Source organism: Myotis davidii, unplaced genomic scaffold, assembly GCF_000327345.1.
Source record: "Myotis davidii unplaced genomic scaffold, ASM32734v1 scaffold80, whole genome shotgun sequence".
NCBI classification, from domain to species: Eukaryota; Metazoa; Chordata; class Mammalia; order Chiroptera; family Vespertilionidae; genus Myotis; species Myotis davidii.
In genome coordinates, this window is record NW_006292686.1 from 1,210,648 (window position 1) to 1,236,255 (window position 25,608).

Genomic DNA, 25,608 nt, shown 5'->3' on the forward strand with positions numbered 1-25,608 from the left:
GAAATCAATAATAAATCAATAAAAATAAATCAATAAAAATAAAATAAATAAAAAGAATGGTGTGTGACATCGGGCTGAAAGGTGTTAGAGCAGTGGTTCACCTGGTGACTTCTTCGGGGCACTCAGCTTTCTTTCCCAACCTTCCCTGACCTGTGGGTCACCAACCTGTGGGTCACAAACCTGTGGGTCGCAACCTCTTCTAACACCTGAAAGGTGTTAGAGCAGTGGTTCACCTGGTTCACACGGCACCAGAGGCTCCCCCGGGCACCAAGTTGATTCTAGTGCTTACCAATTTAAAAAGTGGCAGCTGCATAGGAAAAGGTTCCAAGCCTATCTGCTCACTACATCCCAGTGGGGGAAGTGCAGGAGGCACTTGATCAATGATTCTCTCTCATCATTGGTGTTTTCCTCTCCATTCCTCTCTAAAATCAATTTTAAAAAAGAATGGTGTGCCCTAGCCGGTTTGGTTCAGTGGATAGAGCGTCAGCCTGGGAACTGAAAGGTCCCAGGTTCGATTCCGGTCAAGGGCACATGCCCGGGTTGTGGGCTTGATCCCCAGTGGGGGACTTGCAGGAGGCAGCCGATCCATGATTCTCTCTCATCATGGATGTTTCTATCTCTCTCTCCCTCTTCCTTCCTCTCTGAAATCAATAAAATAAATCAATAAAAATAAATCAATAAAAATAAAATAAATAAAAAGAATGGTGTGTGACATCGGGCTGAAAGGTGTTAGAGCAGTGGTTCACCTGGTGACTTCTTCGGGGCACTCAGCTTTCTTTCCCAACCTTCCCTGACCTGTGGGTCACCAACCTGTGGGTCACAAACCTGTGGGTCGCAACCTCTTCTAACACCTGAAAGGTGTTAGAGCAGTGGTTCACCTGGTTCACACGGCACCAGAGGCTCCCCCGGGCACCAAGTTGATTCCAGTGCTTACCAATTTAAAAAGTGGCAGCTGCATAGGAAAAGGTTCCAAGCCTATCTGCTCACTAAGAACACAGGGCTTTCTACCGGATGAAAGTTCGGTGAATCAATAAAGTCATGGTGTGTAACCTTCACCCAACAGTGATGGGTTATAGTCCTGCTGGTCAGCCTCAAGGTTAGGTCTTCCCACCCTTCCTCGCAGAAAGTGCACATGCTAATACAACTTCCAGCAGAATTTGGGCTTGTGGGGTGCGGGTCACTCAGCTTTCCCAACCTTCCCTGACCTGTGGGTCACCAACCTGTGGGTCGCGACCCCTTTGGGGGTCGAACGACCCTTTCACAGGGGTCGCCTAAGACCACTGGAAAACACATATATAATTACATATTGTTTTTGTGATTAATCACTATGCTTTAATTATGTTCAATTTGTTTTTTTGTTTTTTTTTAAATATATTTTATATTATTACATTTGTTCCTCTTTTTTCTCCCCATAACTCCCCTCCTCCCAGTAATTATGTTCAATTTGTAACAATGAAAATGCATCCTGCATATCAGATATTTACATTACGATTCATAACAGTAGCAAAGTTACAGTTATGAAGTAGCAATGAAAATAATTTTATGGTTGGCGGTCACCACAACATGAGGAACTGTATTAAAGGGTCGCAGCATTAGGAAGGTTGAGAACCACTGTGTTAGAGAGAAGATGCTGTGGCCACAGGCCGTGGTCACTGAGGTTCCCTGCGTCCTTCACTCCTGGGAGGCCCGTGCACATGCGTCTCCTCACAGCTTTTAGGCAGCAGACCCACTGTCCTCACAGAAGGTGTTGCATCCCAGATGACATTAGCTGTGCAGGAGTGTGCGGTGTGGGCAGGAGAGACCGAGCAGGTGCTGTAGGTGCAGGTAGGTGGCACTGGACTGACAGTAGCACAGGACACGGAGAATGCGTTTTGGTGTGAGACCAAGTTCAACTTTGTGCGACATTTGACCTAAAGTGAAGCCCGTCCCAGAGAAACAGTGATGGGTGATAGTCCTGCTGGTCAGTCTCAAGGTTAGGTCTCCCCGCCCTTCCTCGCAGAAAGTGCACATGCTAATACGACTTCCAGCAGAATTTGGGGTTGTCGGGGGCGGGGCACTCAGCTTTCTTTCCCAACCTTCCCTGAGAACTTTCATCCGGTAGAAAGCCCTGTGTTCTTAGTGAGCAGATAGGCTTGGAACCTTTTCCTATGCAGCTGCCACTTTTTAAATTGGTAAGCATTGGAATCAACTTGGTGCCCGGGGGAGCCTCTGGTGCCGTGTGCCGCTGGAAAGTTGCGTGTCTGCCAGGGTCACCCAGGGCAGGTGTCCGCATGCAGGGCTGTGGCTTCGGATTTCAGGAGACAGTGGGGGTTGTGGAACTCTGGACGTCTGTGTATGGACCACATTGCCTCCCTGAGATACGTGTTTGGCTGTGACTGAGGAGTGAAGGGGTCTGAACAAGCCGGACTTTTGTGTTGAGGGAAAAGTCTAATTAATAGTATGGTAACGTAAAGCTGTGTCAGGTATCATTATCGTTAATCACATTAGCTTGACATTTTTTCATTAGGGGAAAAAGGGATTTATGACAAGTTCAAACTGCTGAGCAATTGAAGTGCTATAAAATGTCCCTCCATAACTCCCCCATTTTGAGAAATTGCATGACACGTGGAGTGGTCAAACCCTGGGTCCCACTCCTGTCTGCTCACAGGGGACTTGACCAGCTGCATCTGAACCTTGACGGAGAGCTGACCAGACGACCCCTGCGGGCCCTTTCAGGCCGTCAGTTCTGTGAAGCTGAAACCTGTCTCTTAACAGTTGTTCTTTGTCTACCAAGAAACAGCATTGGACTCTTTTATAAGCCCTGTAGTTCTGAGAGATTCAGGAACTTGACTTCGCGGTTTTATTAACATCCAGAGCATTCCCAGGATGTGGGCTTGTGGTGGGTGGTGAATATTGAATTAGCTCTCCAGACTGAGGACCTGAGCAAACAGAGGTGAAGTTACCTGAAGTCACATGGCAAGTCGTGGGCAGGGGCAGTAATAGCCGTGGGACCCCCAAATCCTGTCACTGCCAAGTAAACACACTGCTAGTCTCCGAGTTCCTACATATTTTGCTTCACTTCATGCTTTATTCTGTGTTTAGATATCGTTAGGAACTACCCACTGGCCCGCTTCTGTGTAATTCTGCCCTGCAGGGAACATAGCTGGAGTCTCAGTAGAGATTGTGGGTGGCTGGAGCCCGCACAGTGTCTAGCAATGATAAAGACCAGGTGTCCCCTTCTTACATGCCGACCTGCACCAGGTGCGGGTTCTCCTGTGGAGCCTTCTAGACAAGCAGCTTCTCCAGGGCAGGCTGGGCTTGCTGCTCCGAGAGGCTAGAATGGGAAATGCACTGGACACGGGGGTTCTGTTCTGCACGATTCAGCGGGTAATACACTCACCGTGACGCCAGGGCCACCGATGGGCTGTGATTTGAACCTCAAGTCCTGCCTGTTTTCATTCCCTACTCAGGTGTAATACCCTTTGTTTGGTGAGGGCTTGACTGGAGAAGTTTTGTAGCCTGGCAGGGACTCAACCCCTCCTGGAAGCCCTCCCTCCCACCGGAGCCCCTGGATGCTGCACCCACAGTGCCCAGCAATGGCCATAAGAAGGGCTTGCCTTGCTTCCATTGTGGGACAACCAGGCCATGCCCTGTCTAGCGGTTATTGCTAGTTGGGGTGGGGCTTGTGTCTGGAAACCAAAAGGAGCTGATTACAGAACATAGTTAATTTCCCTTTTCTCCTCACTGCTCTGCCTTTCCACATAATAGCCTGCTATCAAGGAGACCATGGGGGCAGGCAGGAGCCAGCAGGGCCCAGCCAGGCAGTGAACTGTGACAGTAGCTGGTGGGAGAAATTGCTTGTTAACCCAGAGTTAAAATAGGCACCAACTCCATTTGCAAACACCAAAGGCAGCAGAACCACAGTGGGATAGATGCTACCAGTTTAGACAGAAAGTTTATAACTCAAAACAGCTGTTGGCTTCTCTTCTCTCCTGCCCTTACCCCCACCCCCACTGGAAAGATGCTTATTGTTTCTTAATAAAAAAATGTTGGAAATCTAAACTCATATAAATGCTGAGGCCGTTGTCCTCCACTCCCCTGTGTTTCAAATTAACGAAGTGTCAGTGTAGAATGACAGGAAGACATGAGGCTGCTTGTAGTTATTCTAGCTCTGGCTGGTTCAGCCGTGGGCAAACTACGGCCCGCGGGCTGGATCTGGCCCGTTTGAAATGAATAAAACTAAAAAAAAAAAAAAAAATAGACCGTACCCTTTTATGTAATGATGTTTACTTTGAATTTATATTAGGTCACACAAACACTCCATCCATGCTTTTGTTCCGGCCCTCCGGTCCAGTTTAAGAACCCATTGTGGCCCTCGAGTCAAAAAGTTTGCCCACCCCTGGGCTGGTTATTGCCTGGGCCCTGTGACTAGCAGTAAACCAGCCCTCTGTGGGGCTCCCAGACAAGTGCGGGGCTTCTGGAGACCTGGCATTTGGAATCGGAGGTGATGGGCAAGAGTATTCAGCGAGCAGGTGGATGCAAAAGACATCCCTGTGTGAGGATGTTGCAGGGTGTTGAATTTCCTGCTTGGTTATAAGAATAGAATAGAGTAACAGGCCGTACACTTCCATGAATAAAGTTAGCTGGGAGGGAAGTGCAGCTTCATGCCCACAGGTAGGAAGAGAGCTATGGATATCATTTTAAAATTTCTAATAGCCACGTTTTAAAAAAATAAAAAAGAAACAGGTGAAATTGATCATGCTTTGTTGATTATACCAATATGTCCAAAATATAATGTCAACGTAAGTACAATATAAAAATTGTCAGCGACATGTCTTAGTTTCTTGTCTATGTACCAAGTCTTTGCAGTCCACAGCGTGCGGTATGATCACAGCCCATCTCAGTTTAAGCAGGCGTGTTTCAAATGCCCAGCAGCCACCGATAGCAGGGATGGCGCCACAGCAGCCGCTTTCCTTTGTTGGCCCCTGGTCTGTGTCTGAATGACTTATGTCTGGCTGCTGGGGCTGGGCCTAGACCAGTGACAACTGGGTGGTCACCATGGTGATGTGGCTGCAGCTGGGGGCACAATCTGGCAAAAGTTATTGTACAATCTTACATGGCTTCTTCTTCTTCTTCTTTTTAATTGATTTCAGAGAGGAAAGGAGAGAGAGAGATAGAAACATCCATGAGGAGAGAGAATCATTGATTGGCTGCCGCCTGCACGCCCCCTACTGGGGAGGATTGAGCCTGCGACCTGGGCATGTGCCCCTGACTGGAATCGAACCTGGGACCCTTTAGTCTGCAGGCTGACACTCTATCCACTGAGCCAAACTGGCTAGGGCTTACATGGCTTCTTGATTGAAAGAAATCAGGTAATAAATGATTTTTCAATCATTTTAGCATATGAATGAGTGCTTATTATATTTTAGGCGATTGACTAGACTTGAGAAAAAAAATAGTGATGTTGGAGATAGGACCCCTCAAGGGCTTTTAGAAAGTAAATGAGCAGTAAAAAAAAAAAGCAAAGGGGACAGATTCAGGGCCTGAGGGGCATGGTGCCCATTGTTCAGGCGAGGGAGCTGATCCCGCTGGGTGAAGCTTCCCTGAGCATTTCACATCAGGTGTGGTAGTGCTCCCCGCAGCCCTCGGCTGGAGGCCCTGCTCTGTTGAGTGGGTATGGCCTTGGTTGTCTGTGAGGTGATTTCACATTTGAAGGCAGTGCCCTCAAATCCCTGTCAGGGAATAGTCCACTGGAGCCCAAGGGGGCTCCAACAGGCAGAATGTGGGCGGGGACGGGAGTGCTGCTGTAGGTGTGGATGGGCTGGGCCCTCCTCGTCTTGGCAGTGGAGAGGTGCCAGAACCTTCTTTCCTGGGGATTCTGAAGTGTTCCAAAGAGTGTTCTACTCCCTGTACTGCACACACACACACACACACACACGCACACCCATGGCCTGCAGGAAGGCCTTCAGACGCATTCAATGGCGTTGGTCCCACACTTGTTACATGCTATTCTAAAAACAGGGAAAGGGATAACAAAATATTGGTCAGCATTTTGTATTTGAGTCTCAGGGGTCTGAGGCTCTGCCTGTTGGAAGCAGATTTAAAATGATGTTGGTGGCAAGGTTGGAGGGGAGGACACTTCCCTTCTCCCCTCCTCCTTCCCAGCGGGCCTAGAAGCTGGAGGCACCTTTGTCAGGACTGCCCCCTCTCCACCCTGCCCGAGGATCTTCTCTATGACTTGGGCTGTGCCGGGCAGGGATAGCCACCGGCTTCTGGGCTCACCCCACCCTAGATCTGCCTGGGCTTCATGCCACACTGGTTTGGTTGAACAGTCTAAGCAGGGTGTTGGGACATGGTGTGCAGCCTGGAGGATTCCTGGGCGTAGGGAGGGCAGGCTGCCTCCCACTGCTGGCCAGGGCCCTGTCACAGGGCTTGCACTGTTGCTCTCAGCAACCGAGAGAGATTAGTGCAGCTGTTGGATGTCAGTTCTCAGCTGGGACAGGACCGGAGGGGAGAGTGGGCTCAAGGGGAGAGGAATGTCTGAGCCAGGCAGGACTCCGAGGAGAGGTTGTTTGCACTTAATCTTCTTGCCTCCCGAGACAGAGCAGGAAAAATGAAGCATGAAATCCCTTTAAAAAATAATGTCAGTCTCTCTATTAAAACACTGTAATGAGCAAGAAATCCAGTATCTCAGGAAATTGGCCTGGGTGAGCAGCAGCCTTCTTAGCTAGGTTTTTACAGGTTCTGATGTCAGGGCCTGGGCCCGCTGACTGCTTGCGAGTGTTAGTGCTAAGAAGGGCTCCCAGTAGAGCCGCTGTCCAGTGGCATGAGTTGTAGAAGGAGCTGGGCACCTGCAAATAACTGTCTTCGGAACTGACAGCATAACAGAGTTGCAAGAAGGAATTAAGCCATTGGCTCCATCCTAGCTTCCTGGCAGCTCTGTAGCCTCCAGCAAGTTGAGACTCAGTTTTTTCATCTGCAAAATGAATTTCAGGACTGATGTGAGGAGGAAGGGGACAATCCACATTCCATTATATTGTAACAAATGCTGGATGAACATTTACCTCTGATACTATATTTAGAATGTCATTCCTAGTATTTTAAACCTTACAACATTTACAGTTATGGTTTTGTAACACTCTTTGCGTACCCCATTCCAATGACATTAAGGAATGAAATTCCGGAACTTCTCCCAGGTGCTGCTTACTTGACAGAGAACATGAAAGTGGATTGTCCTTTATTTATTACTAGAGGCCCATTGCACGAAATTCGTGCATGGGTAGGGTCCCTAGGCCTGGCAGGCAATCAGGGCCAATTGGGGCCTTCCTTCCTCCAGCTGCCGGCTGCCAGCTGCCGGCCAGGGCCTTACCTCATTCCACACTGCCCCCTGGTGGTCAGAGCACATCATAGTGAGTGGTCAAACTCCTGGTTGGTTGAACGCACGGTAGGGTAGGTCGAACTCCAGAGGGGACAATTTGCATATTAGCCTTTTATTATATAGGATTATAAAGAGCCTTTTTAATTTAATTTTGCTTTTGTGAATATTGGGAAAACCAAGTGGCTATTTAGTAAATTGGGTTTGAGTCCTAACAACGAAATTTTGTAATACACCTGTGCCGAGAGCCACATACTTAAAAGTTTGAAGGGACTTGATGCCTTTAAATAATAGAGCCACACATCATTTTCCTTGGATTATTGGAGCAATCTGAGATGCTAAAGAAATTTCCTGATATTTGAAATTTACCAAAGCATTTCTCTGAAAATATGTTTAGTATAGGGAAAAAATATTTTTTTTACCCTTTCTTGATGATGGGTTCACCCATCTGTCCTGACACAATGGTAGAATGATTTGAAAGTCAAATGCCTGTGGTTTATTGCTTTGGGCTACTTTGAAGCTTTTTTGTTAACTCCAGGATTTTCCTCTTGTTCTGGAGAGTTAAGGTCACCGGATGAATAAAATATTATCGTAGCAAGCACTGAGAGGAGCTAATCCTAAAATTGTTTAGCTACAAGGTTTATTTATTTCTTTAGCCTTACTTTTCATTTCTGTAAATCCCATTGCTGATAAATTTGCCTTCAGGCCTGACTCTTAATCATTGATGTGTATTCGTGCTTCCTGCCCATTTGGGGTGTTTTGGGAAGGTTGTTTAGAAGCTTGTTAGTGGGCCCTGGCTGGTGGCTCAGTTGGTTGGAGCATCGTCCCTGCGCACCAAAAGATTGTGGGTTTGATTCCCAGTCAGGGTGCATACAAGAGGCAACTGATGGATGTTTCTCTATCTCCCTTCCCCTCTATCTTAAAAAAAAAAAAATCAGTAAGAACATATTTTTAAAAAATAGTTTCTTGCTATCATACTTCTAATATCCCTGTCATATTAAAAACTAAAAACAAAAAAACCCCAAGAAGCTTGTTAGTGGTTATCAGTGTTGATACCTTTACTGGTGATAGTTGTTCCTGATAAGTGCCTGTTAGCCCTACTGCGAGCCATCAGCACTGCTGGCTCTGCTCAGGGCTTCTTGTACCCACACTCCTTACACAGAATGCCAGACCATGACACCACAGGGGTCACACTGCATTTCTACCCAGGGAGGAGCTAATCCCAAAATTGTTTAGCCACAAGCTTTATTTTTTTTTAAAGCCTTATTTTTTTTTATTTCTGTAAATCCCATTGCCCAGAATTATGCAGTGTTCTTATTTTTTAATATATTTTTTATTGTTGATAGTATTACAGAAACCTCCCATTTTCTCCCCTTTTCCGCTCCTCCCCCTGTCTCCCCATCTCCAGGTCTTCACCACCCTATTGCCCGTGTGCTGTGTTCTTAGAAGAAAAGAAAAGAAAAAGAACAGATACCATAGTGCCCTGCCTCATTAAGCAAGCTGTGGTACATGTCAGCTCTCAATTCAATGAGTTTAAAATTTTAACTTTTTTCTTTTTAAGACTAGTCGGGGACCTGGCTATGAACAAGAATATCATTTCTTTGCCATAAAGTCCTTTGAGAATTGAAAGGACAAACCTCAGCTAACTAAGGCGAGTACTTCCTTGGCCTACAGCGCTGGCTGTTGCAGCCCTTCCCTTGCTGTGCTGTCCCTCTGCCTGTGGCAGCCGGGGCAGGGCTTGGGCACTGGCTGGCAGTCCAGGTCTCTCCATGGTTTTAGGACCCTGCCAGTTCACTGTTCTTGTGGGAGTCAGATGTCTTTGCCATGTTAACAATGTGCTCTTTCTAGCCTGGCCAATGCCAAGGTCAGAGCCAGTGTGCTATGGGATTTTGCTTGGTTTGTTTGATTTCTAAAAGAGAAGGGACAAGAAGAGCTAAAGTATGAGTTGAAGGCTCTCTGGGATCATGGTGCCTCCTTCCAGCTGCCAGCATTGGGAGCCCTCAATCCTGCCATACCAGGGGCCACAGTGGAAACTGAGCTCACCTACCCCCTCACCCCACATGCTTCCCTGGGGGCACCCCACATGCCCTGGGACCCCCCCCCCCACCTCAGCCCTCTCCTATGTGTGCTTCACACCTACCCATGCCCTTCAGTGACATTACAAGTGGTGCTAAGGGAGAGAGAAGTTGCAAGCAGCTGCAACCCTCTGCTGTTCAAGAGAGCTCAACTCTGCATGCCCCTGACACTACTCCTTTCCACACACCCCTAACAGAGCTGCTAGATCCCTGCCCTGGTCAGAGGATCCTCCTCCAGGAATGGGGGATGCTGAAATCCACTCCAGTATTCTAAATTAAGTTTCATACTCTCTTATAGAGGCATTTGCTAACGTGCTAGAGTTCAGGTGTTTTCTGGGTGAATAGGCTCTGGTGAGGTGCCTTAGGGTACAGAAACACTGTGTCTGTGAATAGAATGATGGGCGTTCACATACAGGTGATCCTCCTTTTATAAGTTGAGGACACGTGAGCTTTCATCCCTGTGTGACACTTGGAATCTAATCTCACCTTTACTTAAATTGTCCTTTGTGGTTTTTCCACTGATGGATTTTTGTTTTCCTTAGAGTACCTATTTCTGTGTGAGATTTAAAAAGGAAGGAAGCAGGTTTGTTTTTAGAAGAGTTGATGGAGTTCTGTTAGCTTGTTTAAATCCTACAACTAGATACGCTTTCTCCTAAATTCATTTGTCCTACTGAGAGCATAGTTTCCATTTTGGAAAAGTTACCCTCAGTTGCCTATGTAAGGCCATCTCTGCTACCAGACAATCTGAAACAGCCTCTTGGGTTTGTAAAACTTCCCTCTGGCACATCGTCAAAATCACTTGCAAAATAGAATCGTCCTACAGCCTCCTCTCTCCTAGGACTCTAAATACAGTTCTACTCCATCTACATACTTTGCAGTCGTCTGCTGTTCACAAGTTCCTGGCAGAGTTGAGAGATCCCCTAAACTAGGGGTAAGGGGAGAGTTGGGAGAACCACTTGGCCAGTGGCTGTGGCCTTAATGAAGACTGACAAGCCCAAGTGAGGTTAGCAAATACCCCAGCAATCATGCCTCCACCAGCTCTGCATCCAACAACATCAGCATCGCTTACAAATTTACAATGACCTTCATTGTCCTTGAAGAGCTGCTTAGAAACAAAGTTGCAGGGCATTCTCCCTGGGAGGGCTGGTTGAATGGGTGTCTCTGGCTAACAAAGGGCGATCCAAATGTCCTGGGTGATGGGTTTCCACACTGGTTTTATTTAGGTCTGTCACCAGGTGCCGAGTGTGAGGGGGAGGCAGTGTTTCTCTGTGGCTGTTTTTTTCTTCCTTTAACCAGCCTCTCGAAGTACTTCTGGTTTCAAAGCAGACTTTTTTTCTCTGCCACTTTCAAGCAGCTTGTTTGTGAGATGACATTCTATATCTTTTCAGAAGTGAAACCAGAGCCCCTTGGTTGAAATCCCATGAAAACAGAGGTGTGAACCTGTAGATCCAGGGCCTTATTTAGATGTTGTTAGAAGGCTCTGAGTGTGTGCAAGCTCCTCTGCATGAGCTGTGGCTCCAGGAGGGTGGGGGAGTGATGAGGAAGCAGGTATTGTAGGTAGGACAGAGGCTGACCACAAAGAACACATGCCTTTCCCCAGGAGCCTCAAAATGAAACAGAAGTAGCAGAGAATATTATGAAGTTCTCAAGAGAGAACACACCCTTTTGAAATTAAAATTCCATTTTTCCTGAATTTTCTGTTTGCTCTGATTGCCAGGAAATGAGCTGTTCCTGATTTTTTTTTTAATGGTCCTAGCAATACAAAATAATGGTTAAGTTTGTAATGCTGCCTTGCGGTTTTTCAAGGATTTTGTTATCTGTTATTCATCGTGCCTCTAAAGATCTCCATCATACACAGGAGAAAATAAACAAGGTTGGAGAAGGAAGATGAAAGAGCTCTCACAGGCCTGTAGCTTATAGAGTGATCTTACAGGTTCAAGATCCTCTCACTTAATTCTCACTATAATCTGTTTTTCAAAGTTGTCTAACTATTAGTCACCTTGTGTGCTTGTTCACATACAGATTCCTAGGCCTATGCTCTCCTTATTTGGATTATGTTTTCTTAAGAAGGTCCTGAGGGGATTCATATCTCAGGCATGTTTGGGAAATTTTACATAGGCAACTAAAATGCAGATAAAGTAAATTCTACAAGGCCACTGAACTTCCCCGCCCAGTGCCTCTGGTCCCTGGGCCTATCCCCCCACTGTTCCACAGCTGCCTTCCACAGAGGACACAGAGCTGTGGGTGGCACTGGTTTATTCTGCCATAAGTTCATTGAACACCTACTACATGTGAACCTCTGTCCTAGAAGCCAGGAACAGGAGGGATTATAAACTGAATTAGAGGCCCAGTGCACAAAATTTGTGCACTCGGGGGTGGTGGGGGTGGGGGGTCCCTCATCCCAGCCTGCACCCTCTCGCAGTCCAGGAGCCCTCCAGGGATGTCCAACTGATGCGGGGAGTGGGCGTAAGCCGGCAGTCGAACATCCTCAGCACTGCTGCAGATGCAGGAGAAGCTCCCGCCACCGCCACTGTGCTCGCCAGCTGTGAGCCCAGCTTCTGGCTGGGCAGCGCTCCCCCTGTGGGAGCACACTGACCATCAGGGGGCAGCTTCTATGTTGAGCATCTGCCCCCTGGTGGTCAGTTCATGTCATAGTGACCGGTTGTTCCGCTGTTTGGTTGATTTGCATATTAGTCTTTTATTATATAGGACTAGTGGCCTGGTGCACAAAATTCATGCATGGGGGGGGGGCTCCCTCAGCCCAGCCTGCACCCATCCTCCCTTTGGGGGATGTCCGACTGCCAGTTAAGGCCTGATCCTTCCTAACTGCTTGCCCGCCTGCCTGCCTGATCACCCCCAACTGCCCTCGCCTGCAGGCTTGATCTCGCCCCCAACTTCCCTCTTCTGGCCAATTTGGTTCTGATTGGTTGGTTTCTATGCCAGTCAGCGTCAAAAGCTCTGCCTCCTAGGCAGCCATTGGCTCCTCATGGTTCTGATTAGTCAGTTCCTATGCCAGTCAACATCAAAAGCTCTGCCTCCTAGACAGCCATTGGTTCTTCACAGCACCCACATTTGGTTCTGATTGGTTGGCTCCTATGTCAATCAACGCCAAAGCTCCGCCTCCTAGGCAGCCATTTGTTCCTCATAGCACCCAGATTCTGTTCTGATTGGTCAGTTTCTATGCCAGTCAGTGTCTCTGGGTCTATCAGTGAGGCCTGATAAGAAAGGCAGGGCTGATAAGCAGCCCCAGTGGAGGCCTGGAGAGAAATGGAGGCACGGCTGTTGGCCAGGTGGGGAGAGAAAGAGAGGCAAGTTCTGATCAACGGCTGCCACAGAGGCTACGGATCAGACCCTGCCTCTCTCTCTGCAGGGCTCTCTCCGGGCCTGATCTGCAGCCCCCTAGGCAGTCAGTGCTGGGTCCAGGTGCTTGCAGTGGCCCAGTCAGTGCTGGCACTGCACCTACAGTGGAAGCAGTCTGCGCTGGATTGCCACACCCAGCACTGACTGCAGGACTTACTTCTGGTTGGTTGAGCCTTGGTCATGACAGGTTGTTACGACCCAGGGTTTTTATATATTAGGATAAGAGACTAGAGCAGTGGTTCTCAACCTTGGTTGCACATTAGAATCACCTGGGAATCTTTTTAAAATCCTGATTTCTGGGCCTCATCCTCCGGAAATTATGTTTCTTTGTTACTAATGTTGTGGCCTCACCCCATAACAAAGAAACAGAATTTCCGGAGGACCTGCACACCCCCCACTAAGGATTTGATCCCACAGCCTGGGCATGTGCCCCAACCTGGAATCGAATCATGACCTACTGGTACATAGGTCAACATTCATCCACTGAGCCACGCCAGCTGGGCTTTCCATTGTTTATTTGTTTGTTTTATAAAACCTGCTTATGTTGCCTCTTACATTGAATATTCATGGCCAATAGGTGTGCGCTGGTGTAGTAGTCTCAAATGTGGAGGGTGTTCAGAAAGATCTCTTAAGGTATAAGAAAAAAATAGAATTTTTTTATCTCACCCTTTAAATATTTCTGTTTTTACATTTTATAATGTACCTGACATATATGCGTGCAAATATATGTACAATAGGTCCTCGAGTTATGTCAAGAGATCCATTCCTACGGCACGTAACGTGATTTTCGCTGTAAGTCGGAACCCACCTACATAAGCCCGTATGTCACTCACATGGAGCACATACACAGCAGTAATGAAGTGAAACAGTAAAAAAAACTTAAAAGAAAGATAATTCCTGACCTTTATTTGTGGTAAATAAATAATAAAAAACATAAAGCACATATGTACATACATGTGAAATGATGGAACTTTTTTATAAATAAATGGGAGATGGCAACATAACCACAAAATGACGTACGTCAAGTCCAACATAACCCAAGGATTGTGTGTTTATGTAAATACACATCGTACATATTTCTCAGTTAAACAATAAATAGATGTGAGATGCTTGCTCAAAAATGTCTTAATTAGCCCTAGCCGGTTTGGCTTAGTGGATAGAGCGATGGCCTGCAGACTTAAGCATCCCAGGTTCGATTTCGGTCAAGGGCACATGCCCGGTTGTGGGCTCCATCCCCAATGGGGGGCATGCAGAAGGCAGCCAATCAATGATTCTCTCTCATCATTGATGTTTCTATCTCTCCCTCCCTTTCCCTTCCTCTCTGAAATCAATAAATATATATATATTTTTTTTAAATGTCTTAATTATAAGGTGTTGTATGGTTCACAGAGTTTGCAGCCCACCTCTCAGGTCCACATGCTCACCTTTCACAGTTGACTTGTATGCTACCAAGAGTCAGTATTATTTCTTCCCAACCTGTTTGTTTCAGCAATACTTGTAATTATTTGCTATAATTTCATTAAATTTTATATGAACCAGTGAAATATTGTTTTTAAAAAAGAATAGTCTAGCCCTGGCTGGGTGGCTCAGTTGGGTAGAGCATGGTCCTGTACACTAACAGGTTTCGATTCCCAGTTGGGGTGTGTACAGGAGGCAACCAATCAGTGTTTCTCTCTCACATCAATGTTTCTCTTTCTCCCTTCCTCTTTTTAGAATCAATAAAAAACATCTCCTAGGATGAGGATTAAAAAAAAAAAAAAGAATAGTCTAAGTTGGGCAGACTTGGTTATTGGCCATGTTGGACTGTTTTGTAAAAAATTGCTGTCATATTTAGGGTGGGCAAGACATCTATAAATAGAGAAATAATCATAAAAATATGGGATTCTGGTTTAGTTTGGTTTGTAAAAATGTAGGTTCTTGCTCTCCCTTAAAGAATCTAAACTGGAAATCAAAGATGTTATGAGAATGATTTATGCAGAAACAGCAACATGGACTCACACATAGGATGGGTGAGTAAGTGTACAGTCAGTTCTTGTTATTCACTGTAGTTATTTTCTAATAGAGGCCTGGTGCATGAAATTCGTGGGGGGGGGGGGGGGGGCGGTGCTGTCCCTCAGCCCAGCCTGCACCCTCTCCAATCTGGACATCCCTCTCACAATCCGGGACTGCTGGCTCCCACCCGCTCACCTCCAGGGCTGATAAGGTTCCCTGCCTCCCCACCTCCTCCTTCCCTCACTGCCCGTGTCTGCTGCTACCCACCCCCGGTTCTCCAGCCCAGGCCCAGCCCCAGTCAGACAATTGGGACCTGTCAGCCAGAGGGAGGGACTGGGAGGTTGGCAGCAGGTGCCGATCAAGCGATTGGGGCCTGCTGGCCGGGGGGAGGGGCCAACTACGACCATGGCAGGTGGGTGGTGAGCCAATCAGGGCCTACAGAATTGGGGGAGGGACCCGAAGGTTGGCCGCCGGCCCCAAGGAGAGAGCCGGCCTTCAACACCCCTGGGAAAGGGGCTGCGTCCACCACCACCCACCCTCAGTTCCTTGTCCCAGCCCGGGGGCCTGGCCCGGATCAGGCGATCAGGGTCTGCAGGCTGAGAGGAGGGACCAGGAGGTTGGCCAGCAGGCCCCATTGGTGATCGGGGCCTGCAGGCTGGGGGCAGCGCCTGTGTTGAGTGTCCCCTGGTGGTCAGTGCACATCATAGCGACTGATCATTCCATCATAATGGTCACTTAGGCTTTTATACATATAGATAGAGGCACCATGAACACAGAATTAATACTGAGTCATTGCTCCCAAATGAAACGGTTATAACATTTCATCAACTGAATATATAACCTCATTTTATGTGTGTTTCTATTTAAATACAGCTTATTTATGAAATACTATTGACTCATTGACATGAAACTCACAGCCAACAGCACTGCAATTCATCTCTGATGAAAGCTTATCTAAAACAGGTATTTTCTCCATAAGGCACATCACAGTCTCTTGCACTTAGGAACAGCACTTCAGCACTGTGCTCCGTGGACATTTTATACACAGATCCACCAACAAAAAGCACTACAGATAGATTGTGGTACTAAACAGACTGCAAAAAAGACACTTGTTTACAGTATGACAGCTGAACAAGAAGGCAGAGTGTCTCCTTTTTAGACCTCAGCTGGGAATGCATGCCTAGGGCAACTCAAGTTTTTCACAGTGCTGTGCACAATCATGAATGACCCAGAAAGTGCTGCAAGTACTAATTTGGGGTTTACAAGTAAATTTTAATGAATAGGCAAATTCATAAATACAGAATCCACAAATAATGAGGATCAACTGAATGTATTTTGTCAACCAAAGGCTGTTGGTGCCAATTCAAACTCCAACAGGAATCCCCGATTTGGGGTGTGGTAAAGAAGGAAACTTTATTCAGTACAAACAGCTCAGAGGTAATACAACATGGCCATGAAAATAGCACTGTTGTGGAACAGCTCCCTGTGAAGCTGCCTGGGAGCCAGGCGGCCCTGAGGCCAGGCCCCTCTTCAGCTAGGCAGCTCTGCTATGTGATGGTCCACTATGCTCTGCCCCCCCTCCCACTGGTCAATGCTGGGTCTGAGAAATCTACAATGTTTCAGCTGCAGCCAGGGAAAGCCAGTCTTTGGTGGAAAGTGTGCTCCCAGATCCACAGGGGAACTGGCTTATATAGACAAAAGTCCCCACCTCTGGTCCCTGATTGGTCAGAGTTGTGTAGCTCTGATTGGCTGGGGAAAGCTTCAGCCCTATTGGTTGAAATAGCATTCCAGGAAACCCTTATAAGGGCTGGCTCAGAGGGCAGTTCAGTGCAGAGTAGGTAGTTTACTGAGGAGGCTTCTCTGCTAAGTGCAGTTTGTGGAGAGATCCCTGTGCAGAAATGGCTGCTCTGCCCACCCTTTCCTTTCCTCCCCTCCCCCCCCTTCCCTTCCCTTCCTTTATTCCTTTCTTTCTTTCCTTCTTTCTTTTTTTTTTTGATCCCAGCCAGCCACCTTCTTAGTCCTCAGGGCTTATGGTTTACTCAACTATCCAGAGTCCAGGACAGTTCCTGGCACTAGTAAAAATGAATTTAAAACACTCACAAAATGTATGTAGGCAGTACTATATGAATTTGGGAAGTTTGAGATAGTGTAGACTTCAAGTGAAAGATGCCTGTAGGGGCCCACTGGGCTACAGCTTGCTCCAATCTTTCTTTTCTTTCTTTTTAAAATTATTTTCATTGATTTCAGAGAGGAAGGGAGAGGGAGAGAGAGATAGAAACATCAATGATGAGAATCATTGATCGACTGCCTCCTGCACGCCCCCTACAGGGGATCAAGCCCGCAACACAGGTATGTGCCCTTGACTGGAATCGAACCCGGGACCTTTCAGTTCACAGGCGGACGCTCTATCCACTGAGCCAAACCAGCTAGGGCTGCTCCAATCTTTCTTACTTCTTCTCTTATTCTCACTTTCCAGGGAAGGCACGGACCAGCGCCCATCTCCCACAGTTCCCCAAACCATACCTGCTTACGCCCCAGGCAGGACAGGGGAAGGGAGAGAGAAAATGTGAACTATCTCTAGTTCATAAAGTACCAAACCAGATAGGCCTTAGGCTTGACCACCCAGCCCGTCCTGCCAGCCTGTAAATCCCACATCGTGGGGCCTTCCTGAGCCCTGGGCTCTGCACTTCCCCGTAGGCCCCTAGCCCCTCTGATTGTCCAGTGCTCTCCCGGAGAAATGGGCTCCTTTGTATTACCCGCACCACGTGAGACTCAGTGCAGAGGCTTTTCTTCTGGAGTTTCTATAGATTGACACCCACCCCCCACCCCCCACCCCAACACACACACACACACACACCTACTGCAAATAGTGGTTTGGACATTGTTGACCCATGGAAAAAAGAGGCAAAAAGCCCACTGTCATTAGCCGTTTGTAATGAGATGTTTTTCTAGATGTATAAGGAACATTTCAAACGCATGCAGAAGTACAGAGACTACTCTAATGACCCCCTCACTCATCACTCAAGTTTCAGGAATTATCCACCCACAGGCACTTGTGTCTCATCTCTTCTCTGCCCCAGATAATTTCAAAACAAATCCCAGGCAACACATTTCATTTATAAATATTTCATTATATGTCTGTAAAGAAAAAGGGCTTTTAAGAAATGTAGACATTATTATCATCTAATATGGCAATTTTCAACCTTTTTCCTCTCGGTACACATAAATTAATTACTAAAATTATGTGGCACACCAAAAAATACAATTTTTGCCAATCTGACAAAAAATAAGGTATAATTTTGATTCATTCATACTGGATGGCTATTGTTGTTTTGGCTATTGTCTTTTTTTTTTTTAACTAAGGGCTTTATTCCTCTGTGAAACAGTAATAGGAACTGCCGTAGAGGTTTTGTAGGGAGCAGATGTGCTTACATGTGTAAGTACTGGAATGACGTTTGGGACACAGTACTGTGATCATAGGAATGTGCCCGGGAAATTAGTCTAATGTGACTGAGGAAATTTTAATTAATTAAATGTAAATAACCATGTGTAGCTCTAGTGATGGCTTAGGCCAGAGATTTTTCAAACAGTGTGCCTCAAGAATTTTTAAAACATGCAATATTGAGTATTTAGTCACGGGCACTGACCTCTTTTTTCTTAGATTGTCAAATTAAAAAAAAGACAACAGCCAACACAATAGCCGTCCGGTGTGAATGAATCAAAATCATACCTTTACTTTTTGTCAGATCAGCAAAAAATACACTTTTGGTGTGCCGCAGAATTATAGTGATTAGTAATGTGTGCCATGAGAGGAAAAAGGTTGAAAATCGCTGGATAGAGGATGTTGACAACATCCTAATGATTGTATAAATTTTAAGATGGTGGTTCTCGGCAAAGACCTACAGGACAGCACTCGTGTGAAAGTGGAGAAAAGTATTTAGCATCCATGTGTCCCAGGACAGTTAAGGTGAAAGAGGAGGGCAGCTCTAAAGCAAAGCATTTGTGGGGGCTCCTAGGAAAGGGAGACGGCCTCATGGTAGGACCCTCACAGTTTGCGTTTGCTTCTTACGAGGTGTGTGCCCTCAGCCTTAGTGTTCTCTGTGATAACGGTCCACCTGCCAAGGTCGTGCCACTGCCCTTAGTGTGGGCTCAGAGGTGGGAACTGCAGTTATTCTTCAGATAATGAGTAGCAATAATATCAGAATACAACACATAAATCATAATCTCTGTCACATGCTGCAACCTCAGTTAAAGAGTTTATCATTTTATCTTGATCAGGTACAGGAATGCTGATGTGATTGCCTGAGATGCTGTGTAAATTTGTGCTTTTTGACTTTCAAAATGTTTTATGACTAGAATACATTGAGCAGAGGGAGTGAGGACACCGTTTTTTGGTGTGCCACATAATTTTAGTAATTAGTTTATGGGTACCATGAGAGGATCCTTTGGAAGGATCACTCAGTGTGACAGAACAAAGGCCTGCGACAGTGTGCACACCTGTGCTGTCTGCAAAGATGGGAAACCCAGAAGTTGTTAGGATATAGTTTCTTTTTAAGGAAGAGTTTTTTGTTGCTAACCGTGAGCAGACTGGCTTCTAGATGTTACATAATTCCTATTTTCATTATTATAATAAATTGTTTTATCATTTTATTTTCATTTATTTATAGATCAAAAGCCAATAAAACACAATACGATTAATGGACAGGTGGAAATTCTGACTTCGCTGTCTCCTTATATTCTGTCATTTTCTTCCCAGATGTGACATTTGCTGTGTCACCTTTCGGACACATCGAGGATTGCTACGCCACAATGCGCTTGTCCACAAACAGCTTCCCAGAGATGCAACGGGAAGGCCTTTCATCCAGAACAACCCTTCCATTCGTGCTTGCTTCCATGACTTGGGATTCACCGACTTCTCCTGTAGGAAGTTTCCTAGGATTTCTCAGGTATGCTGATGGGCAGAACCAGCAGCCGTCTCCTCCATGGTCCACAGGGTGGGACTTAAATTCTTCACCCTGAGGTTTCCTTTCCTTCAAATGAGGTCCCTCGGGTTTTGTTTTTAATACCTTTCCTCTTGAAATTCAGTTTTGTCCTTTTTAGTCTTTTTTGGGTTGTTGTGTTGAGAGGTGTAGGTGGCCTTTCATTTTTTTTTTCTTCATAGTTACTTACATCTGAGTCTAGCTCATCAGGGCTTTTGCCCATTCTTTAGGCCCTATCAGAATTAGATTTGTATTTTTAATTACATCAATTTATAGTTTTAATTAGCCTTACAGCTAAATATTTTCAGCATTGTAGTCTTATTTAAAACTAGTGACCCCGTGCAATTCATGCACATTGAAAGGAATTAATTAGAAGGTGGCTGACAAGGCGGAACTGGGCGAGAAGGGCTGGACACACCCTGGAACCAACCTCCCGCACTCCCTCCCTGGTGTCTGAGGAGTGAGCAGGGTCCCTCCGGCAGGTGGGGTCCCTCAGCCTGGCCTGTGGGGATCAGGCCGAAACCCGCTCTTCAACATCCCCTGAGGGGTCCCAGAGTGCGAGAGGGTACTCTGCTAAGTTGGTGTCGTACAGGGTGTGGAACGCAAAAGCAAGTGTGCAGTAAACCAGATTCGAGGCCAACAGTGCCCCAGCAACAACATAACCCACAGCCAAAGATGGAATCACGCGGGCCCACAAGGAATTGGGCTCCCTCCTCTCTGGTTTTGGGGTACATCACCCGAGAACCACCACTGCCAAGTCACTCCAGCTCAGCAGTTCCTGCATTGAGCGTCTGCCCCCTGGTGGTCAATGTGCGTCATAGCAACCGGTCAGGTGGGCAGAAAGACACTTAGCATATTAGCCTTTTATATATAGATAGATGTTTGGGGTCATTATTAACCTGAGCCATATTTGTTCTCTGCTTATAAAGCACCTGCTAAAACTACTTTGAAACTACTTTTTTCCAAATTTAAAAAATTGATAGACGATAGCAACAGTGAAATTCTTCCAGTGCATAAGCCTCAAGCTCAATTCCATATGTAGGCACCCATATGTGTGTCCTCATGTAACCCCGATGATGCTCCCTCCCTCCTGGCAGCACAGGGGTTCTCCACCATCAGTAAGTTTTGCAAGGCACCCATTTTTTAAAAAGAAAATCCTACCACTGTGATATTATTACTTAACTTGCTTCACTGCTGAGATACCTGGGGTTGATTTCATTCATCAAGAAAACATGCTTGTGGGTTTCCTTATTCACTCCAGCAATTAGCAAGCAGGGAAAGGTCAGCTCCTACACGTTATGGAGAAAGCTGGATACTGCAGCCATTCTGCATCTCAGTTTAGTGATGATTTTTAAATCCTCCTTTTGATTCCTTGCTTTGCAGGCCTGGTGTGAAACAAACCTGCGAAGGTGCATCAGCGAGCAACACCGTTTTGTCTGTGATATCTGCGACAAGGCATTCCCCATGCTCTCCTCGCTCGCCCTGCACAAGCAGACCCATGTCGCTGTGGACCAGGGACGGGAAAGGTTGCAAGCCAAGACCCTACCTGGTGACGCCATGGACCAGAAGGTCTTCCTGGCCTTGCTGGGCCTGCAGCACACCAAAGACGTCAGGCCTGTCCCAGCCGAGGAGCCCCCGCCGGATGACAACCAAGCAATACAGTTCCAGGCACTCAAGTGTCAGCTACCTCAGGAACCCGGCTGCACCAACATGCTGAGGCTGTCTCCTTTCGAAGCTTCTTCCCTGGGCGGTTCTCTCACAGTCCTCCCAGCCACCAAGGAGAGCATGAAGCACCTGTCCCTGCAGCCTTTCCAAAAGGGCTTCATCATCCAGCCTGATAGTAGTATTGTGGTCAAGCCCATCTCCGGGGAGTCCGCCATTGAGCTGGCTGACATCCAGCAGATCCTCAAGATGGCAGCCTCAGCACCCCCGCAGATCAGTCTTCCGCCTCTTTCCAAGGCCCCTGTCACCCCTCTGCAGGCGATTTTCAAACACATGCCCCCTCTGAAGCCAAAGCCTCTGGTCACACCGCGGACAGTGGTGGCCACCTCAACACCCCCTCCTCTCCTCAATGCCCAGCAGGCCTCCCCTGGCTGCATCAGTCCCAGCCTGCCCCCGCCAGCCCTGAAGCTCCTCAAAGGCTCTGTGGAGGTGGCCTCCAACACAAACCTGCTGCAGTCCAAGTCCGGGGCCCAGCCACACACGGCCATGCAGCTCTTCCTGCAACAGCCACGGGTAGAGCTACCAGGTCAGGCCGAGATGAAGACGCAATTGGAGCAGGACAGCATCATCGAGGCCCTGCTGCCCCTGAGCATGGAAGCCAAGATCAAGCAGGAGATAACAGAGGGAGACCTCAAGGCCATCATGACGGGCCCCAGCAGCAAGAAATCTCCAGCCATGCGTAAGGTGCTCTATCCCTGTCGCTTCTGCAACCAGGTGTTCGCCTTCTCCGGAGTGTTGCGTGCTCACGTACGCTCCCACCTGGGCATCTCTCCATACCAGTGCAACATCTGCGACTACATCGCGGCCGACAAGGCTGCACTCATCCGCCACCTGCGCACACACAGTGGCGAGCGGCCCTATATCTGCAAGATCTGCCACTACCCCTTCACCGTCAAGGCCAACTGCGAGCGGCACCTGCGCAAGAAGCATCTCAAGGCCACCCGCAAGGACATCGAGAAGAACATCGAGTATGTGACCAGCAGCGCGGCAGAGATGGTGGACGCCTTCTGCTCCCCAGACACAGTGTGCCGGCTGTGCGGTGAAGACCTGAAGCACTACCGCGCTCTGCGCATCCACATGCGCACACACTGTGGCCGCGGCTTGGGCGGCTGCCCTAAGAGCCACAAGCCCTTTGAGTGCAAGGAGTGCAGTGCCACCTTCTCAGCCAAGCGCAACTGCGTCCACCACATCCTTAAGCAGCACCTACATGTGCCAGAGCACGATATCGAGAGCTACATCCTGGCGGCAGATGGCTTGGGCCCCAAGGAGGCCCCTGCAGCTGAGGCCTCAGGGAGGGTGGAGGAGGGCAGCGGAACCTTTGGTGAGCGCAAACCCCTTGCTACCTTTCTGGAGGCCCAGAATGGCTATCTTCATGCTGGCCCCACCCAGCCTCCGCCTCCCATCTCTGTCAAGTTGGAGCCGGCCAGCAACTTCTCAGTGGACTTCAACGAGCCTCTGGACTTCTCCCAGAAGGGCCTGGCTCTGGTCCACGTGAAGCAGGAAAACGCAGCCTTGTTCCTGAGCCCCTCTTCCTCGGCCCCCTATGACTGCTCCATGGAGCCCATTGACCTGTCCATCCCCAAGAACTTTAGGAGAGGAGAAAAGGATTCAGCTGCTCCCAGTGAAGCCAAGATGCCTGAGCAGGAACCAGGGAGCAGGGAGCAACTCTCTCCCTGTCCACCACCGTGCCCTACTCTGCCAGTGCCCTTGGGATCCAGTGGGATCTTGGAGAAACCCTTGGCCCTTTCGGCAGCAGCCTCCACAGCCACTACTCTGGAAGCCCCTGCTCAGCCCCTGCAGGGCTCCGTTCAGGTCGCTGTCCCCATTTACTCTTCAGCCCTCATCAACAGCTCCCCTCTCTTGGGCAGCTCCACCCTGATAAGCAGCCCAGCCTTGTTGAGGCCTCTACGCCCCAAGCCCCCCCTGCTCTTGCCAAAGCCCCCTATGACAGAAGAGCTGCCCCCACTGGCCTCCATTGCCCAGATCATCTCATCCGTGTCCTCAGCCCCCACCTTGCTCAAAGGCAAGGTGTCTGACCCAGGGCCCACAGGCACCAGCAGTAACACCACAGCTTCAGACAGCTTAGGAGGCACCACTGCCCCCACTGAAACCACCAGCCCCAAAGAATCCAGCGACCCACCCCCTGCTGCCAACAGTCCAGAGGCGGCTTCACCCACTGGGCAGGGGCCAGCTGGCTTGTCAAAGAAGAGGGGCCGGAAAAAGGGGTTGAGGAGCCGGCCCCGGGCCAGCAGCGGTGGGATAGATCTGGACTCTAGTGGGGAATTTGCCAGCATTGAGAAGATGCTGGCTACCACAGACACCAACAAGTTCAGTCCATTTCTGCAGACCGCAGAGGACGATGCTCAGGACGAGTTGGCCGGTGCCCCCGCTGACCACAATGGGCCCAGTGATGAAGAGCAGGGCAGCCCCCCAGAAGACAAGCTGCTGAGGACAAAGCGGAACTCTTATGCCAACTGCCTGCAGAAGATCAACTGTCCCCACTGCCCTCGCGTCTTCCCTTGGGCCAGCTCCCTCCAGAGGCACATGCTCACACACACTGGTAAGAGGGCCTCACACACACTACGTCCAGTGGGGAGATTGGCCACCGGCCAGGGGGAGAAAGAGGGTGGAGTTGAAAGTGTGGGGTCCTGTTCCCATGGCCCCATTCCTAGGTTCCCTTCCTTATGTCTCAGAAGCAGGGGGTTGGCCTACTGAGGCCGTGTGCTCAGGTAACCAGACGACCTGTTGCTATTGTATGATCCCTCTGAGGGCTGCTGGTGAAGGGAGGGTGTTGAAAGCAAGGTGTTTTTAGGTGAAAAATGGTCCTAGACCAATCAGTTACTCACTGCCATCCCTCTGGTCCCTTCTGGAAAAGGCAGCAAGATTAAACTCTTGGTTACCCACAGGGGGCAATGAGGGAGAAATGGAGCTTTGTATTAAGTTAATGACCATGCAACTGTTTTCTTAATTATAATTTACTAAATATTCACACAGGACGTATGTCATTGAACTGAGGACAAATTGGGTGAGATCTTCAACCTTTAGATAATATTTTGATAACCTAAATATTAATAGGTAGTACCTAAAACTGAATAAAGAATTAGACAGTATAGGATTGCCATATAAAATATAGGATACCAGTTAAATTTGAATTTCAAATAAGTAACAATTTTTTTGTATGTTTTTCATGCAGTATTTGAGATATACTAAAAATTTACTTGGTTTTTATCTGAAATTCAAATTTAACTGGTGATCTGTATTTTTAGCTGCTAAGTCTGACAACCCTGGGTAATTAGGAGGCTTAAGGTGGTGGCAGCGTGGTGAGGGAGGTGGTGGGTCTGGGTGTGAGCCATGCTCTGTGCCAAGTGGAAACACTTCGTTCAGGGCTGATCATCACTTGAAGCTCTGCAGAAACCCACAGAGGAAGGCTATTTCTACAAAGGGGAAGTCGAAGAGAGTGTGAGAGGGGATGGAGGGGAGTGAAAGCTGCTGGTCTCTGAGGCTGGTGACCACCTAGATGTGACACCTCTCTCCAGTGTGGTGAAATCCCATGCTGGCATGTCAGGCATGCCTGTCCCTGGGGGACTCATTGCCAGGAGCAGAATTTCTAGGTTTGTAAAGTATAGGCTGCATTTCAAACCATCGTTTTTCTTTCCATTTGAAGTCATGTAAGCCTGACAAAGTAAAGTAACAGTTCTGACGAAGGGGACAGTTCAGAAAAGGAGGTGCATCTTAAAGAGAAGGTGACCCCACACTTTCTATTGCTGTCCTTTTTGGGTGACACTTTATGGTCCCCTGTGGAGTCTGGAGGGGAATTTCTGTTCCTGCTTTTTAGAAAGCAGATGGTTTGGCTCTGAGGAACTGTGTGGCTCTTACCCTGCCTCCCTGCCCCCCATCAGCCTCCCAGCTGGGAGTCCAGTGCTCAGTGGATGGAGCCCATGCCATTGTCCTTGGGTGAGACCTTTCTTCCTGGCCATTCTCTTCCTAGTGAGCCATCAGTCTCCCCAATAGGACTGGTGTGGCCGGGAACTCCTTTCAAGAATTGTGCCCATGTCTTTAAAGATGTCTGATAAATGTTCCAATTTGTGCAGTCAAGATGGCGGCCAGCAGGATGGCAGTGAGGGAA

The 25,608-nt window shown here is 48.0% G+C and overlaps 1 protein-coding gene across 5 annotated transcripts in view; it reads left to right on the forward strand.

Annotated features, from left to right (window-relative positions):
* Positions 1 to 25,608, forward strand: part of RREB1 (ras responsive element binding protein 1) — a 145,306-nt gene that overhangs the window by 97,366 nt on the left and 22,332 nt on the right. For all 5 annotated transcript variants that reach the window (XM_015565539.1, XM_006766097.2, XM_006766099.2 and 2 more), the window contains 2 exons: positions 19,538 to 19,727; positions 21,144 to 24,042. In XM_015565539.1, coding sequence (XP_015421025.1) covers positions 19,538 to 19,727; positions 21,144 to 24,042 — 3,089 coding nt within the window. The remainder of the gene's footprint in view (positions 1 to 19,537; positions 19,728 to 21,143; positions 24,043 to 25,608) is intronic.